At 39.3% G+C, this 18,928-nt stretch overlaps 1 protein-coding gene across 8 annotated transcripts in view; it reads right to left on the bottom strand.

Annotated features, from left to right (window-relative positions):
* CCDC90B (coiled-coil domain containing 90B) overlaps window positions 1-15,954 on the bottom strand; it is a 61,848-nt gene extending 45,894 nt beyond the window's left edge. For 2 of the 8 annotated variants that reach the window (XM_059930691.1, XM_059930694.1), the window contains exons 1-2: window positions 14,932-15,019; window positions 10,591-10,669 (exon numbers count right to left, since the gene is read on the bottom strand). Coding sequence is in view for 2 of the 8 variants with exons in the window: in XM_059930689.1 (XP_059786672.1) it covers window positions 15,397-15,496 (100 nt within the window). In the remaining 6 variants the exon portion in view is untranslated. Of the gene's footprint in view, window positions 1-10,590; window positions 10,670-14,931; window positions 15,020-15,396 lie in introns of those variants that run through there. The other 6 variants (XM_059930689.1, XM_059930690.1, XM_059930692.1 and 3 more) reach the window with 5 other exon arrangements.
* Window positions 15,955-18,928: the final 2,974 nt, after the last annotated feature.

Genomic DNA, 18,928 nt, shown 5'->3' with positions numbered 1-18,928 from the left:
CTCCTAACACCACACACACAAAAATAAACTCAAAATGGATTAGAGACCTAAATGTAAGATCGGACACTATAAAACTCTTAGAGGTAAACATAGGAAGAACACCCTTTGACATAAATTACAGCAAGGTATTTTTTGATCCACGTCCTAGAGTAATGTAAATAAAAAGAAAATAAACAAATGGAACCTAATGAAACTTAAAAGCTTTTGCACAGCAAAGGAAACCATACACAAGATGAAAAGACAACCCTCAAAATGGGAGAAAATATATGCAAACAAATCAATGGACAAAGGATTAATCTCCAAAATATATAAACAGCTCATGCAGCTCAATATTAAAGAAACAAACAACCCAATCTAAAAATGGGCAGAAGACCTAAATAGACATTTTTCCAAAGAAGACATACTGATGGCCAAGAAGCACATGAAAAGCTGCTCAACATCACTAATTATTAGAGAAATGCAAATCAAAACTACAATGAGGTATCACCTCACACCAGTTAGAATGGGCATCATCAGAAAATCTACAAGCAACAAATGCTGGAGAGGGTGTGGAGAAAAGGGAACCCTCTTGTACTGTTGATGGGAATGTAAATTGATACAGCCACTATGGAGAACAGTATGGAGGTTCCTTAAAAAAACTAAAAATAGAATTACCATATGACCCAGCAATCCAACTACTGGGCATATACCCAGAGAAAACCATAATTCAAAAAGACACATGCACCCCAATGTTCACTGCAGCACTATTTACAATCGCCAGGTCATGGAAGCAACCTAAATACCCATCGACAGAAGAATGGATAAAGAAGATGTGGTACATATATACAATGGAATATTACTCAGCCATAAAAAGGAACGAAATTGGGTCATTTGTAGAGACGTGGATGGATTTAGAGACTGTCGTACAGAGTGAAGTAAGTCAGAAAGAGAAAAACAAATGTCGTATATTAACGCATATATGTGGAACCTAGAAAAATGGTACAGATGAACCGCTCTGCAGGACAGAAACTGAGAAACAGATGTAGAGAACAAACGTATGGACACTAAGGGGGGAAAGCTGCAGGGGGTGGGGGTGGTGGTGTGATGAATTGGGAGATTGGGATTGACATGTATACACTGATGTGTATAAAATGGATGACTAATTAGAACCTGGTGTATAAAAAAATAAATAAAATTAAATTAAAAAAAAAAGCTATCACAGAAAAAGAAAATTACAGGCCAATATCACTGATGAACATAAATGCAAAAATCCTCAACATATTACTAGCAAACGGAATCCAACAATACAGTAAAAGGATATGCCATGATTAAGTGGGATTTAGGTCAGGGATGCAAGGATTTTTCATTATCCACAAATCAATCAGTGTGATACACCACATTAAAAAACTGAAATATAAAAAACATATGATTGTCTCAATAGATGCAGAAAAAGCTTTTGATAAAATTCAACATCCATTTATGATAAAAGCTCTCCAGAAAATGGGCATGGAGGGAACATATCTCAACATAATAAAGGCCACATTTGACAAAGCCATAGGTAACATCACACTCAACAGTGAAAAGCTGAAAAGAATTCCCTCTGAGATCAGGAACAAGACAAAGATGCCCACTCTTGCCACTTTTATTCAACATAGTTTTGGAAGTCCTAGACACAGCAGAGAAAAAAAACAAATACAGTAAGTCCCCTACACACAAACCTTCTTTGAAAGTTGAAAACTTTCAAAGATATGAATGTGTATTTCATCAACGTCAGGCATGAGTGAAATTGCAGCTTGCTCTCCGTCTCCTGTTGCTGATGATCCTTCAGCTCTACCATCTCCCACCTCCTCTCCTTTCTCCAGTCAGTAACTCTTCTTGCTTGTTCACTCAATGCCAGCCCCTGTATGCCAGGTGTTGTGCTGTATTACTGTAGTTTTCAAGGTACTGTACTGTAAGATTAAAAATGTTTCCTTATTTTTTCTGTTTGTCATGTATTATCTGTGTGAAGAGTATTATAAACCTATTATATAGTACAGTACTATATAGCTGACTGTGTTAGCTGGGTACCTAGGCTAACTTTGTTGGACTTTACGAACAAATCAGACTCAAGAACGCACTCTCGTAATGGAACTCGTTTGTATGTAGAGGACTTACTGTAAAAGGAATCCAAACTGGAAAGGAAGAAGTAAAACTGTCACTGTTTGCAGACAACATGATACTATACATAGAAAATCCTAAAGATGCCACCAATAAACTATTAGAGCTCATCAATGAATTTGGTAAAGTTGCAGGATACAATATTAATATACAGAAATCTGTTGTAATTCTACACACTACAACGAAAATCAGAAAGAGAAATTTAAGGAAACAATCCCATTTACCATTGCATCCAAAAGAATAAAATACCTAGGAATAAACCTAAGGAAGCAAGAAGACCTGTACACTGAAAATTATAAGACACTGATGAAAGAAACTGAGGATGACACAATAGCCAAAACAATCTTGAGAAAAAACAGAGCTGGAGGAATCATGCTCCCTGACTTCAGACTACACTACAGAGCTATAACAATCAAAACAGTATGGTACTGGCACAAAAACAAACACATCGATCAATGAAACAGGATACAAAGCCCAGAAATAAACCCATGCACTTAAGATCAATTAATCTATGACAAAGAAGGCAAGAATATACAATGGAGAAGGGACAGTCTCTTCAATAAGTGGTGCTGGGAAAACTGGACAGCTACACGTAAAAGAATTAAATTAGAACATTCTCTAACACCATACACAAAAATAAACTCAAAATGGATTAAAGACCTAAATGTGAGACCAGATACTATAAAACTCCTAGAGAAAAACATAGAGCACTCTTTGACATAAATCACAGTGATATCTTTTTGGATCTGTCTCCTAGAGTAATGGAAATAAAAACAAAAATAAACAAATGAGACCTAATTAAACGTAAAAGCTTTTGCACAGCAAAGGAAACCATAAACAAAAACAAAAAGACAAACTATGGAATGGGAGAAAATACCTGCAAAGGATGCAACTGACAAGGGATTAATTTCCAAAATATACAGTTTATACAGCTAAATATCAAAAAATAATACAATCAAAATTTGGGCAGAAGACCTAAATAAATTCTTGGCTTGACAGCTTTTCATCTTTTAGTAATTTATAGATGGTGCCTCAATGTTTTCTCAATTGCATTTTTTTACAAGAAGAAATCTGATGTCAGTCTTACCTTTGTTGCTCTGTATTTAGTATGGCTATTTAATTTTTTTCCCTGGATGTTCTTACTATTTTTTGATCTTTGTTTTAAACAAATTTTATAATGATGTGCCTTGGTTTAGTTTTCTTCATGTTCCTTGTACTTGAGTGTTTGTTGAGCTTTGTCATTTTATAGTTTCCCTCAAATTTGAAAACTTTCACCTATCATTTCTTCAAAATTTTTTTGCCACATTCTATTTTTGGGCCTCAAGTTACACATATATTAGGCCAACTGAAGATGTCTCAGAGCTCACTGGAACCTTTTTTCTACCTCCTCCTCCCACATTCTTTTACACTTTGGATAGTTGTTACTGCTATATTTTCAAATTTTCAAATCTTCTCTTCTGTAAGACTAATTTTTTTTTCTGAGCTCAGCAGAATTTTATTTACTTTTTAAAAGTTTCTTCATAGGAAAGAAACATTATTTTGTGACAACATCAAGACTACCAAACTAGGAACAACGAGATGGAAGAGATGCATGGGACAAGTTATATTGCAAGACAAATTTGTTGGGAATTCTATCTAATGCGGTTTTCATATAAAACCTTTTAGTTTTGATATCTAGAAACTCAACTTGATAGATTTCTTACCTTTTCCATATCTTCTAAGTTTTTAAACATGTTCATGTCTGATAATTCTTACATCTGTCAGTTCTAGCTTGGTTTCAAATGACTGATTTTTTCTCTTCATTATGGGTTGTGTGTTCCTGATTTTTTCATGCTTGGTGATTTTTGATTGGATGCTAAATAATAAGTTTGTTACCTTGTTTGGTGGTGGATATATTTATAATAAGTATTCTTGAGCTTCATTCTGGAATGCATTGAAATTACTCAGAAACGGTTTGATTTTTTTAGGTCTGGATTTTAATATACATTATTCAGGCCCAGAGTAGTGCTCAGTCTAGGGTTATTTATCCCCAACTAATGAGGTAAAACCCTTAAATATATCCTACCCAATGTCCCATGAATCATGAGTTTTTTCCCACCTGGCTGATGGAAACAGACATTGTTCCTGGTCCTGTAGGTGTGTGGGGTACTGTTCTCCCTAAGTACATATAACTATACATATATGTGCATGTGCATACATATATGGTATATATATGGTGTGTGTATATATATATATATATATATAGGGTGGTTCTTTCTCTAGCCTCAGGCAGTCTTCTCATATGTACACACTATTCACTACTCCATTAAGTACTCTAAGTGGATCCTTTGCTAATCTCTGAAGTTCTCTCTCTGTGCACATTCTCCTCTATGGTGTCTGTTCTGTGAACTCAAGTCATTTTAGTCTCCCATACTGTCAGTTCCACCTCTTCAACTCTAAGAATGTGCCAGGTATAGTAACCAATCATCTTACTTGGCCTGGAACTGAGGGATGGATAGTCCAGGGCAAATCAGACCATATGTGTCACCCTATCACTAGGTTTTCTCTGAGTTCCTCCTCCCTGAACCACAGCCAGAAACTGAAGGTAACAAGCGAGGGTAATAAGTTTCCTTAGCAGGTAAATATGGTGCCTGAAAATCCGTCTTAGAAAGAAGCCAAAAACTAGGTAGCCATCCTTATACAGATATTTCTTCAGCACTCTTAACAGTACCCAACTCTTAACAAGGATATTTATGCTTCATATCTTTAAAATTAATCAATAAAAATCACTTCATGAGTTGTAAAATAGTTGGATTTGCGATTTTAGCAATAGGTTGGGGATTTCTGTAAATTCATGGGGTCTCAAACAAGATTTATTCTAAATGAGTAACATTGGAAATGGAGAAGATGAGGGAAATGTAAACCTGCTGCATAAGAAAAAAAAAAAAAAGTTCATATAACGTATATCCTGGTTAGACTTCCTAAAGAGAAGCAGAGTAAAACAACCAGGCTGGTTTTTATACCATGTTCCAAAAGAAGAAATACAAGTCAGATTCTGCTAAAAATAAACAAACAAACAAACAAATGAAACATTCAGGAAGATTAAAAGAAAATCTGATGTCTGGAGAATGACAAGTTCTATAATACTGCTACAAAGGTAGGAGAGTAGATACAGGGAATAGGGAGAATGGACTAGAAAGATAGACTGGCCCAGACTGTGAACATCATGGCTTGCAATGCAATGGTATTTAAAGTTTATCCTGTAGGCCAGTGGTTCTCAATCCTATCTGTATATCAGACTCAACCGTAAGGATTTTGAAGAATAAATATACCTAAACATAACTTTTAGAGTTATTTGTGTAGTAGTTCTGAGGTACAGTCCAAGCCTATAATGCTTTAAAATCAACAGGTAGCCCTGATGCACGGTCAGATTTCTAAGTCAAAGCAGCCACTATAGGTCAAAGTTCTATGAAAACAATAACGATAATAAATATATTCTTCAACATTTGTACTCTGTGTCTTCTTTAGCTCTTCAAAGAATCAAAGTTGAGAAAAAATGTAAAACCGAAGCAAACTGTAGAGTCCACACATAGCTGCTGCTCTTCATCCCTCACCTCCCTCACTCTGACAGTGGTCTGCTTTCTTTCCTGAGTAGGAAAACTGCAGAGGCAGCTGGTAATATTTTGTGTAGGCATGTGAGTTATATGTAAATCACATGCAAAGAAACTAAGAATCATTTCTCAGATGGCCCAAGTGAAGAATATTTGTCTCAGGGGAGAGATCAAGATGGCAAAATAGAAGGGCGTGGAGCTCACCTCCTCCCACAAATACATCAAAAATCCATCTACATGTGGAACAATTCTCACAGAATACCCACTGAACACTGGCAGATCTGATACAATCAAAGCTTCAAGAAAGATCACCATGTAATGCAGTAGGACTAAAGAAAAAAAAAAAAGAATTGGGACAGGACCTATGCCCCTGGGAGGAAGCTGTGAAAGAAAAAAGGTTCTCTCACTCTGGGAACCCCCTTCACTGGCTGGGAGATCAGCCGGAATAGATAGGGTGCTTCAGAGACTCAGGGAATAGTACAGCAACTGGCTTGCAGCATGCAGAACAGAGACCAGCGCAGCCAGTCCTGGCCACCTCACTGCACTCCCCATCCTGAGACGCCCATCTACTAGTGCACCTGGGGGCTGGGTGCTGAAACTCGAGCTTCAGCAGACAGACCCGGGGAGAGGACTGATGTTGTCTGAGAAGAGATAGCACAAAGCTGCTGGAGTGTGGTCCGGGCTGCAACTGGGAGTGTGTGCAGGACGGAGCCTGGGTCTGCCACAGAAGCCCCACTGTTAATGCATGTGTGAAGGGAGAGGAGATATCCCACCATAGCAGCCTGATTCTCAGCATGCTCACAGCTGGTGGGGTTCTGACTCTACTAGCTCTGGGAACGTGCAAGTGCCAGTGGGTTGCCCATATCCAGAGGTGGGGCTGAAACCTGAGCCATATCTCCAAGGATGTGAGAGTTTGGCAGATTTATGATGCTGGTGTCTTTGTAAGCTCAGTGCCTGTGGGTCATCCGAGCTGATTACTGGTGTTCCCATGGCTGGGGCAGGTCTGGCATTAGCATGCACACAGGGGTGGGGCTGGGGTCTGGGCTAATTCTGTGGCTCCCACAGCAGTACTGGTGCCTGTGTGATTGCAACGGAAATGCACTAGGGACCTGCGCTGGTGGCTTTGTGAGCATAGCACCTGAGGAACATTTGGGCTGATTGCTGCATTCCGACAGCTGAGGTGGGGCCAAGCGCAGTGCCAACAACAGTGTACTCTGTGAGCACACACGGATGACAGGCAACAGGACAGAGTGCACTTCCTGGTGGACAGCTCCTGCAGAGGCATATTCAGTGGCTCCTCTACCAGAAGAAGTGCTCCAGTCCTGCATACCTTACACCACAGCTCAGACATGGATCTAGGGACTTCTACTCCAACAACTGGGGAGCAAACAAACCCTGCCCTTGACAGGGCTGTGACAACCAGACCAAAGATGAGACCATGCTCAACATCCAATGCAGGCTCTGGTTACCACAACACCAATCACACCCCCTTATCAAGGGGATAACGACCAGAACACACTGAGGAGATACGTGGCAGGCCATACTAAAACGTGTCCTCACACCAAAAATATTAGACTCATGGAGGCTATGCAGGGACACACCAACATAAAAACAGCCCTTCAAGACCACAGTAGATAACTGTTTCTCCTAAATGCAGTCAGAGAAATATAAGTAAAATTAAGCAGCAGAAGAACCACCCCCAATTAGAGGATCAAGAGAACTAGCTTGAAAGAAGAAACAATGAAACAGACCTGTACAGTCTACTAAATGCCGAGTTCAAAAAGGAGGTAATAAAAATACTGAAGGAATTAAGAATAGTTATTGATAGAAATACAGATCACTGTAACAAGGAACTAGAAACTATAAAGAGGAGCCAATTAAACTAGAAAACTCATTTGCTGAGATGAAAACCAAACTAAAGGCAATAAACAGGAAACTAAATAATGGAATAAAGAAGTGATCTGGAAGATGGAGTAATGGAAATCACCCAATCAGAACAGCAGACAGAAAGACAAATAAAAAAAAAGATGAAAGCAACATAAAAGACCTATGGGATAATATAAAGTGTGCCAATCTATGCGTAATAGGGATCCCAGAAGGAGAAAAAACAGAAAAGGGGATTGAAAGTGTATTTGAAAAAATTACGGCTGAAAACTTCCCAAGCCTAAAGAAGGAAACAGATATCCAGGTACAGGAAGCAAGAGGGTCCCAAACAAGATAAACTCAAACAGACCTACACCAAGATATTTTATAGTTAAAATGGCAAAAGTTAAAAAGAGAGGATTCTAAAGGTAGCAAGAGAAAAATAAAGAATTAGTTACAAGAGAACCCCCATAAGGCTATCAGCTGATTTCTCTATAGAAACGTTACAGGCCTGAAGTGAGTGGCAAGATATATTCAAAGTAAGGGAAAACCCTGCAACCCAGGACACTCTACCCAGCAATATTTCCATTTAGAATAGAAGGAGAGATAAAAAATTTCTCAGACAAGCAAAAACTAAAAGAATACAGTAATACTAGACCTATCCTAAAAGAAATATTGAAAAGTGTTCTCTAAATAGAGAAGCAAGAATCTATAGGAAAGAGAAAACCACAATAGGAAAGTAAATCACTTAAATAAACCACTACAGAGATTAAGAAAAAAATTTCATGAAAGTGCTTATAACTACAATGCACAGAAAAGGATGAACATGAAGATGTAAAATAGGACATCAAAATCACAAAATGTGGGCAAAGGGAGTACAAAAATGTTGATCTTTTAGACTGCGTTTGAGCTTATATAACTACCAGTCTAAAGCAAGTAGACATAGTAATGGGTTAACATATTTGGAAACCAGGTAACCACAAATCAAAAACATACTGTAAATTCACAGACACCAAAAAGAAAGGTACTCAAGCATAATACAAAAGAAAACCATCAAGCAACAAAAAGAAATACAAAAAGCAAAAGAAACAAAGAGGAAATACAAAATCAACTGGAAAACAAGGTTTAAAATGGCAATAAGTACATATTTATTTTTCAATAATTACCTTAAATGTCAATGAACTAGATGAGTGGCAGACTGGGTAATAAAACAAGAACCTACATTATGCTGCCTACAAGAAACCCACTTTAGGGCAAAGACACACATAGACTGAAAGTGAGGGGAAAAAGGCACTTCATACAAATGGAAATGAAAAGACAGCAGGGGTAGCAATACTCATATCAGACAATATAGACTGTAAAACAAAGCTCATAAAGGAAAATAAAGAAGGACACTGTATAATGATAAAAGAATCAATACAAGAAAAGGATATTACACTCATTAACATACACACACCCAATATAGGAGCACCTAAATACATAAAACAAATACTAACAGTCATAAAGGGAGAAACTGATGGAAATACAATAATAGTGGGAGACTTTAACACTGCACTGACATCAATGGACAGATCATCCAGACAGAAGATCAGTGAGGCAACAGAGATCCTAAAGGACACAATAGAACAATTAGACTTAACTGATATCTTTAGGACATTACATCAAAAAAAAACCCCAGAATACACATTCTTTTCAAGCACACATGGAATATACTCTAGGACAGACCGTATACTAGGACACAAAAAAAACCTCCAAAAATTTAAGAGGATAGAAATTATTTCAAGCATCTTTTTTGACTACAATGGCAAGAAATTAGAAATCAACCACAGAAAAAGAAACATTACATGGTGGGTAAACAACGTGCTACTAAAAAACCAGTGGGTCAATGACAAAATCAAAGAGGAAATTTAAAAATATCTTGAGACAAATGACAATGAAAACACAACCATAAAAAATCTATAGATACAGCAAAAGCAGTTCTAACAGGGAAGTTAATAGCGATAAAGGCCTTCCTCAAAAAAACAAGAAAAATTTCAAATAACCTAACCTACCAGCTAAAACAATTAGAAAAAGAACAAAACCTGAAGTCAGCAGAGGAAGCAAATAATAAAGATCAGAGAGAAAATAAGGAGTTCCCTAGTGGTGCAGTGGTTAGGACTTGGCACTTTCACTGCCTTGGCCTGGGTTCAATCCCTGGCCAGGGAACTAAGATCCCACAAGTCACAGCATGGCCAAAATAAGTAAGTAAACAAAATAAAGAATTAATTAAAAAAAAAGGGATTCCCTGTTGATCCAGTGGTTAGGACTCCGTGCTTTCACTGCCGAGGGCCTGGGTTCAATCCCTGGTTGGGGAACTAAGATCCCACAAGCCATGCGGCATGGAGCAAAAAAAAAAAGAGGGAGAAAGAGAGAGAAAATAAACAGAGATGAAAAGAAAGTAGTAAAAAAAAATCAATAAAACCAAGAGCTGGGGAATTCCCTGATGGTCCAATGGTTAGGGCTCCACGCTTCCACTGCAGAGGGCAAGGGTTTGATCCCTGGTCGGGGAACTAAGATCTTGCAAGCTGCGTGGCGTGGCCAAAACAAAACAAAAAGAATAATCTTAAAAACAAACAAACAAAAAACGAAGAACTGGTTTTTTGAAAGGATAAACAATATCTACAAATCTGGCCAGGCTCACCAAGAAGAAAAGGGAGAGGACCCAGATAAACAAAATAAGAAATGAAAGAGGAGAAATAACAACTGAAACTGCAGAAATACAAAAAACTGTAAGAGAATACTATGAATAATTATATGCCAATAAATTCGTCAACCTAGACGAAATGGACAAGTTTCTAGAAACATAGAGCCCACCAAAACTGAATCAAGAAGAGAGAATACGAACAAACCAATTGCTAGAAGTGAATTAGAATGTATAATTTAAAAACTCCCTGCAAACAAAAGTCCTGGACTGGGATGGCTTTACTGGAGAATTCTACCAAACATACAAAGAAGAACTTACACTGATCCTTCGCAAACTCTTCCAAAAGACTGAAGAGGAGGGAACACTTCCAAAGTCATCCTATGAAGCCACCATCACCCTGATACCAAAACAACACAAAGACAAGAAAATTATAGGCCAAATATCTTTGATGAATATAGATGAAAAAATTCTCAACAAAATAATAGCAAACCGAATCCAGCAACACATAAAAAGGATCATACACCACGATCAAGTTGGATTCATCCCAGGATCATAAAGATGGTTCAACATATGCATATTAATCAATGTGATAAACCACACCAACAAAAGAAAATACAAAAAAACCCACATGATTGTCTCAACAGATGCAGAAAATGCACTTGATAAAATTCAACATCCATTCATGATAAAAACTCTTGCCACAGTGGGTATAAAGGGAACATATCTCAACATAATAAAAGCTATTTATGACAATCCCACAACCGACATAACTCAATGGTGAAAAGCTAAAACCCTTCCCGCTAAAATCTGGAATAAGACAAGGATGTCCACTCTCACCACTTCTATTCAACATAGTACTGGAAGTCCCAGCCACAGCAATCAGACAAGAAAAAGAAAAGGTATCCAAATTAGAAGAGATAAAGTTGTCATTATATGCAGATAACATGACACTATATACATAAAACCCTAAAGACTCCACACAATAACTACCAGAACTGATAAACAAATTCAGCAAGGTAGCAGGATACAAGATTAACATACAGAAATTGGTTGCACTTCTTTACATTAACAATGAAATATCAGAAAGGGAAAGTAAGACAACAATCCCTTTTAAAACTGCATCAAAACAAAACAAAAACTTAGGAATAAACCTGACCAAGGAGGTGAAAGACTTATATGCTGAGAACTATAAAACACTGATAAAGGAAACTGAAGGTGATTCAAAGAAATGGAAAGATAGCCCATGCTCTTGGACTGGAAGAATTAATATTGTTAAAATGGCCATACTACCCAAAGCAATCTACAGATTTAATGCGATCCCTATCAAATTACCCATGACATTTTTCACAGAACTAGAACAAATAATCCTAAAATTTATATGGAACCACAAAAACAACACACCCAGAACTGCCAAAGTAATCCTGAGGAAAAAGAACAAAGCTGGAGGCATAACCCTCCAAGACTTCAGACAATACTATAAAGCTTACAGTAATCCTAACAGCATGGTATTGCACAAAAAGAGACATATGGATCAATGGAACAGAGAGCCCAGAAATAAACCCACACACCTATGATGAATTAATCTTTGACAGCTGAGGCAAGAATACACAACGGAGAAAAGACAGTCTCTTTAGCAAGTGGTGCTAGGAAAGCTGGACAGCTGCAGGTAAATCAATGAAGTTAGGACACTCCCAGGACTTCCCTGGTGGTCCAGTGGTTAAGACTCTGTGCTTCTACTGCAGGAGGCATGGGTTCCATCCCTGGTTGGGGAACTAAGGACCCCGCATGGCGCATGGCGCAACCAAAAAAAAAAAAACACCCCAAAAACAAAAAAACCCCACTCCCTCACATCATACACAAAAATAAACTCAAAATGGTTTAAAGACTTAAATGTAAGACATGACACCATAAAACTCCTAGAAGAGAACATAGACAAAACATTCTCTGCCATAAATCATATCAATGTTTTCTTTGGTCAGTCTCCCAAGGCAATAGAAGTAAAAGCAAAAATAAATAAGTGGGACCTAATTAAGCTTAAAAGTTTCTGCACAGCAAAGGAAACCATAAACAAAACGAAGACCACCCTTAGAATGGGAGAAAATATTTGCAAACGAAGTGACTGACAAGGGATTAATCTCCAAAATATACAAACAGTTCATGCAGCTCAATATCAAAAAAACAAACAATCCAATCAAAAAATGGGCAGAAGATCTACATAGACATTTCTCCAAAGAAGACATACAGATGGCCAAAAGCACATGAAAAGATGCTCAACATCACTAATTATTAGAGAAATGCAAATTAAAACTACAATGAGGTATCACCTCACACCGGTCAGAAAGGCCATCATTAAAAAATCTACACACAATAAATGCTGGAGAGGGTGTGGAGAGAAGGGAACCTTCCTACACTGTTGGTGGGAGTATCAATTGGTACAGCCACTGTGGAGAACAGTATGAAGGTTCCTTAAAAAAATAAAAACAGAGCTACCATATGATCCAGCAATCCTACTCCTGAGCATATATCCAGAGGAAGCCATAATTCAAAAAGATACATGCTCTTCCCTGGTGGCGCAGTGGTTGAGAATCTGCCTGCCAACGCAGGAGACACGGGTTCGAGCCCTGGTCTGGGAAGATCCCACATGCCGCGGAGCAACTGAGCCCGTGAGCCAAAACTACTGAGCCTGCGCGTCTGGAGCCTGTGCTCAGCAACAGGAGAGGCCGTGACAGTGAGAGGCCCGCGCGCCGCGATGAAGAGTGGCCCCCGCTCGTCGCAACTAGAGAAAGCCCTTGCACAGAAACGAAGACCCAACACAGCCAAAAATAAATACAAAAAAAAAAAAAAAAAAAAAGATACATGCACCCCAATGTTCATTGAAGCACTATTTACAATAGCCAAGACATGGAAGCAACATAAATGTCCACTGATGGATAAATGGATAAAGAAGATGTGGTACAACAGAATATTACTCAGCCATAAAAAAATACGAAATAATGCTGTTTGCAGCAACATGAATGGACCTAGAGACTAAATGAAGTCAGAGAGAGAATGACAAATATCATATGATATCACTTACATGTGGCATCTAATATAATACAAATGAACTTATTTACAAAACAGAAACAGGCTCACAGACATAGAAAACAAACTTATGGTTACCAAAGGGGAAATGGTGGGAGGAGGGATAAATTAGGGGTTTGGGTTTAGCAGATACAAACTACTATATATATATATAAATAAAATAGATTAAAAAAAAAGGTCCCACTATACAGCACAGGGAACTATATTTAATATCTTGTAATAAAGTATAATGGATATACTCAATACCTTGTAATAATCTACAATGGAAAATAATGTAAAAAAAGAATATATATATGTATAACTGAATCATTCTCCTATACATTTGGAACTAACAACATTGTAAATCAACTATATTTCAATAAAAAGTTTTTAAAAAGAAAAAAATAAAGTATAATGGAAAAGAATCTGAAAAAGAATATATATATGTGTGTGTGTGTGTGTGTGTGTGTATATATATATATATATATATATATAAAACTGAGTCACTCTGCTGAAACTAACACAACATTGTAAATCAACTATACTTAAAGAATTTTAAAAATTTACTGCTAACTTCAGAGCTGCAACACTTCAGTGACGTGGGTGATCATTAATATATATTTTTACATGCTGGTATGTAGACGTATGCTTTGCTAGATGCATCAAATTATCAGGATTAATATATTAAATAATGAACTAACACAGAGATCTATGGGCTCCACCTCTCCAGACTGACTCAGCAGTTCTACGGGAGGGCCAAAAAAATCTGTGTTTTTGAAAGCACCCCCGGTGTTTTTGATGTTCTGCTAAGTTTGGGAAGTAGTAATGAACTAGGAATCCACCACTACTGGTCACAAAACTTCGACAAATAACATCACCTTCCTGTGCCTTCCTTTATCTTTAAATAGGGAATGGGACTAGATGATAGTTAACTAAGACCCTTCCCTTGGTCAGAGGTCAAGGTTTTCAAATTCCTTGATTACTGACATTATGAGGCAAGCTTAAACTACTTGTACACAGTAAACACTCAATAAATATTTGTTTAGTGAAGAGGGACACAAATCATATTAGCTCTAAAAGTTTACAAAGGATTGAGACTGCGGTGATTTCCCAGGGTTCAAAAAAATGCTACGTCCATTTTGTAAAGCCCATCATAATGTGCGTGTATACTAAACACCTGAATATGTACAAATACCTTACCAAGGACCCTGGGAACTAAACAGCGGTCTTATAGATGGGGGATCTACAGCTGCAGTCTTGCTGGGTGAGTAAAACGAAACAATGAGCAAAACAGCACAAAGTAGTGGTGCTGGGCGGCTCAGTTCACCCGGCACTGAAGATTTAAGGTGGACAGACAACGGCTATTACGAAGTGCCTACTCTGCGGACAACCTTACAGAGTTTTAAAATTAGGGGAAAAAAGATTCTGGAAACGTCTCTCAATAAAGTCAGACGTCCAGGACACACTGCTAACAGCTGCGCCTCCCAGTCAACCCTTGTAGTTACGGCATTCCCGTTTTCTTTTCTTTCCTTTTTTTTTTTAAAGGCTACTAGGTGATTACAGAGTACTGAAAATCAGCGAAAATAAAGCGCACCTGACCTGAAATGTACGCTGTAGTTTACCAGAGACCTGGGTTCGAGGACCGCACGTAAGCAACACAGTCTAAGTCTGAACAGGCCGCGAAAGATATCCGGTCTCTCCGAACACAGATTACTTTACGGTTGCTCCCAACACACCTACGAGAGGGCGGGGATTATCGGCCCCATTTGATAATAATAAGGAGAAGGGTTCAGAAAGACGCCTGGCGGGGCTCTAGTGGCGGGGCCAGGCGGGAAGCCAGGCCTTCAGAGGCAAGCCTTCCGAAGAGGAAGGCGGTCCTCTTCTCCGTCCTCGACCCTCCCGCCTCAATCCCTCGGGGCGAGGCCCGGGAGCAGCGTAGCCAGGACCCGGAGTGGGCTGGAAGGCGTGGCACCCTCGCCTCACGCTCGCCCGAGCAGGCACGAACCACGGGCACCGTCTTTCTACAGAGCACGCAGGCATAGGTGATGCGGTGCCTTTTCTCACCTCTCCTCAGGGCCGGGGAAAAACGCCCGCGGGGAGCTGAAACCCAGCGGCCCCCGCTGCCTTCAGAACGCAGGAGCCGCCCAAACCAGCGACCCCACATGTCTTCGGCTTTCCAGCTGGCGGGGAAGGGCGAAAAGCTGGATGAATCGCGTTCAGGCTTTTGGGTAAGGTAGTTCTGGTACCGAGAGGGTGCTGGGAAATGTAGTTTTCCGCCGGTCACACGAACGTCTCTCGGCGCAGGCTCGCACCGCTGTCCCGCAAAGCAGGGCCTCTTCACAGGCTGGGCCTCTTCATAGGCTGGGCCTCTTCACAGACTGACCCACAGTTCCCTAGCATGGTTCAGAGCGGCTCCGTTTCTCCCACCTCCCTTCCTCAACCCGTGCACGCCGTTACCGCCCTAAGAAAGCGGAATCTTGTTTGAGAACCTTCCGGCTCCCGTTTCCAGGCAATGAGATGTACAGCTCAACAGTCAAGTCCCACCGGAGAGCCAGTGCCCATTTCCACTTCGGCTCAGTGGGAGACAGAGTCACGTCTAGCCTCACGGCAACCTGGGAAGTGCAGTCCTCGGCCGCTGATCATCCCGGGGGAATCGCGCAGAGACCTTCTGGGAAGTGTAGTCCCGCGGGCCCCTCATTCTTGCTGCTTCATATCCTGCTGCTTCGCCCTCTCGTGTACAGGAGGACGAAATGTATTTGGTTTAGTCGCTTTCTTCAGGGAAGCTGAATTCCTTCGTTTCTACGGTAGACCAGATTTTAAACCTTTATCCCTATCAGACCTCAGTACTCCAGACTTTTCCCCACATGGTAAAATGTTGAAAATAACAACACACAGTAGTTGTGGGTTCAAATATGCCAATATATTCTGTGTAAATTCTAAAATGGTAAACAATTGTTAGGTTTTAGTGGCTTAATTATTCTTACAAGGATGTAAAACAGTTACCACTGGGTTGGTCAATCTATGAGTTTGTTTTCAGAGCTTTGTGAGTGTCAGCTTCTTGACAAGACCTATTCTAAGCACTGAGGCACATTAAAAGAACGCTTGATTCCTGCCAGGGCTTTAACAGAAAATAAATGGAGAGGAAATATAAATGGCTAAAAAAAAAAGTTTAATCTCACCAGTTAAAAAAAAAGTAAAACCTAAAGATAGACCATTCTTACCTGTTAAAGATTTTCTGAAAAATAATGATCAATTCTACCAAATAAGCCATCAGATAGGGTCACTCAAGCTGCTGGCAGGAATTTATGTTAGTACAACATATTTGGAAAACGATTTTAATAATATATATAAAACTCGAAAAATTGAATATATACATATATGTACCCAATATGACTATAATTCTGTTAAACGATATGAGTAAAGTCAACAGGCATTGGTAATAAAAATAACTCCAGCTGCTCACAGCCTGGGAGATATAGATCAGTAAGTGGGAACACAAATTACCTTAAGTTCAGTAATGATTATGAAAAAAAGTGTACCTCTTTTATATTAAAATACCTCTTATTATTTATATTACTGTAAAATTCTCTCCCCAACACAAATACACAGTGTTGATGATGGGCCAATCATATTCTTTGGAATTGAATATGGAATTGGCGATTGGATTCAGGGATTCTTAATCATCTTCTGAAGTTCGCTGGAACTACAGCAAGTGAATTTGGGAGCTGGCACAGTTACATTTTTGCCAGAGAAGTACAGAAAGGCAGAAGCAGAGATAGCAGATGGAGTGAGAGTCCAGGTGGTATTCAGCTAATAGATTTAGCCACTTCCTGAGACCTTCCTAAGGCTCCTGTGTTTCCAAATTCTCCATTGTTGCTATTATTTGTATGCTGAAAGTCTTAATTGATAAAAATATTTTCCCATAAATGTGTTAATATTTTCTCGTGTGTTGAGAGGAATAAAGGAGCTAATGCATATAAAATACTCAGCTCGGTACATGGCACATATGAACACCTAACAAGCAGTGGCTATTTTTATTACTAATGCCTGTTGACTTTGCCCAGTGTTCAGAAGTAATTCTCCATGGGTCTCTCATGCTTCTGCATGGCTCGTTAGCAGAGGCCCTCTCTGCCTTTTGTTATGGACTCTCTTTTTAAGGAAGTTTGTATAATGAACAGCCTTGGGAAGTACAGTGTCTCCCTCTGGAGCCAAACGGAGCCTCATGCTTACTGCCTGTTATAAAAGATTTGGGTTTTTCTAGCTCAGGGTTCCTCTCTGTAAGGCAATCCACTGCACACTCAGGCACACACCTGGGCCTATCTGCATCACAACATGGGACTCAGGGGAAGGGGAACTGATGCAAATATGCTGATGCTCAGGCGGCTTGCTGTGCTGTAATTACATCCTTTGTCTCTGGCCCAGGAGCCTCATGTCTTTTGCCAACATCCAGGCAACTGTGGCAGGCTAACTTGTTATCTTGCAAATAGGTAAGATCTCAGACCCTTCACAGTTCTTAACAATCACTGCCCTTCTTTGGACTTTAAAACATTTTTCATTCTTTTAATTTCACTCTCAGAAATATCTGCATGCCAGCTAGTTAGTTTAAGGCTAGATGTTGTGAGGAATGTAAAGAAACATAACTCAGTCCAACAACTATTTGGGTCCTACTATATGCAAAGACTTCTGCTCTCCCAGAACTTGTAATATAACTGGGAGAATAGAACAAGTGTGCTAATAGCTTCCACACAAGGCAGTAATGGATTGGTGTCATTTAAATGTTACAGAAAAAAAAAATCCTTTGGTTCAGTTGAGGATGATACTTTTCGGTCATGGTTAGCAAGAGAAGATAAGATTTGAGCCCTGTTTTTAAGGGATTTTGTGGGCAGAGATTGTAGGGACAAGGTCTAGGAGAGAGGATTGGAGTAAACAAGGACATTTAATTAATTAATTAATTTAATTAATCTCCATGCTCCTTCCCACTTTGGGGCCTCTGTGCATGGTGTTCTCTCAAGTTGGAGCCCTTTCTCCTCCTCTTTACCTGGTTCATTCCTTCCTATCCTTCAGATCTTAGTTTAAATCACACCCGTTTTGGGGGGGGGCGTCCCTCCTCTCCCCACATGTAGATTTCATCTATTTGTTATGGACTCCTGTAGCAACCCAACTTTCCCATGTTACGGCACTTCTTATTTGTATCCTGCATGATGGTAGAGGCACGTCTGTCACTGTTTTTGCCAACACCTAGCATAAAGCCTGGCCCATAATGAGCCTTTGGCAAACGTGTTGAATGAATGAATAAACGTTCAAAATATAGTCATAGTTTGGTGAGAAGACCTGACAGATTGGGGTATAGAAGTTATTTGGAAGATTGGGTGGAATTTGGGGATATAAAACTGAAAAAAGAAGAAGAAAAAAGACTAAATAATTTGGGTAGAATTTTGAGTAGACTCTCAGGAGATTTCAAAAGTTTTTGAGCCCAAACTGATAAAAGCCAGTGTGAGCACCTTTCCAGAAAACATTATCTGCCATTCACTAGTGCAGGCTGAAGAATCTTTGCTACTCCCAATGTCTGATGAGGGGACCTGGCCATGAGACATGC

Source organism: Balaenoptera ricei, chromosome 8 (assembly GCF_028023285.1).
Source record: "Balaenoptera ricei isolate mBalRic1 chromosome 8, mBalRic1.hap2, whole genome shotgun sequence".
NCBI lineage: Eukaryota > Metazoa > Chordata > Mammalia > Artiodactyla > Balaenopteridae > Balaenoptera > Balaenoptera ricei.
The sequence above is the reverse complement of the archived record's forward strand: the minus strand, read 5'-3'. Positions and strand labels throughout refer to the sequence as shown.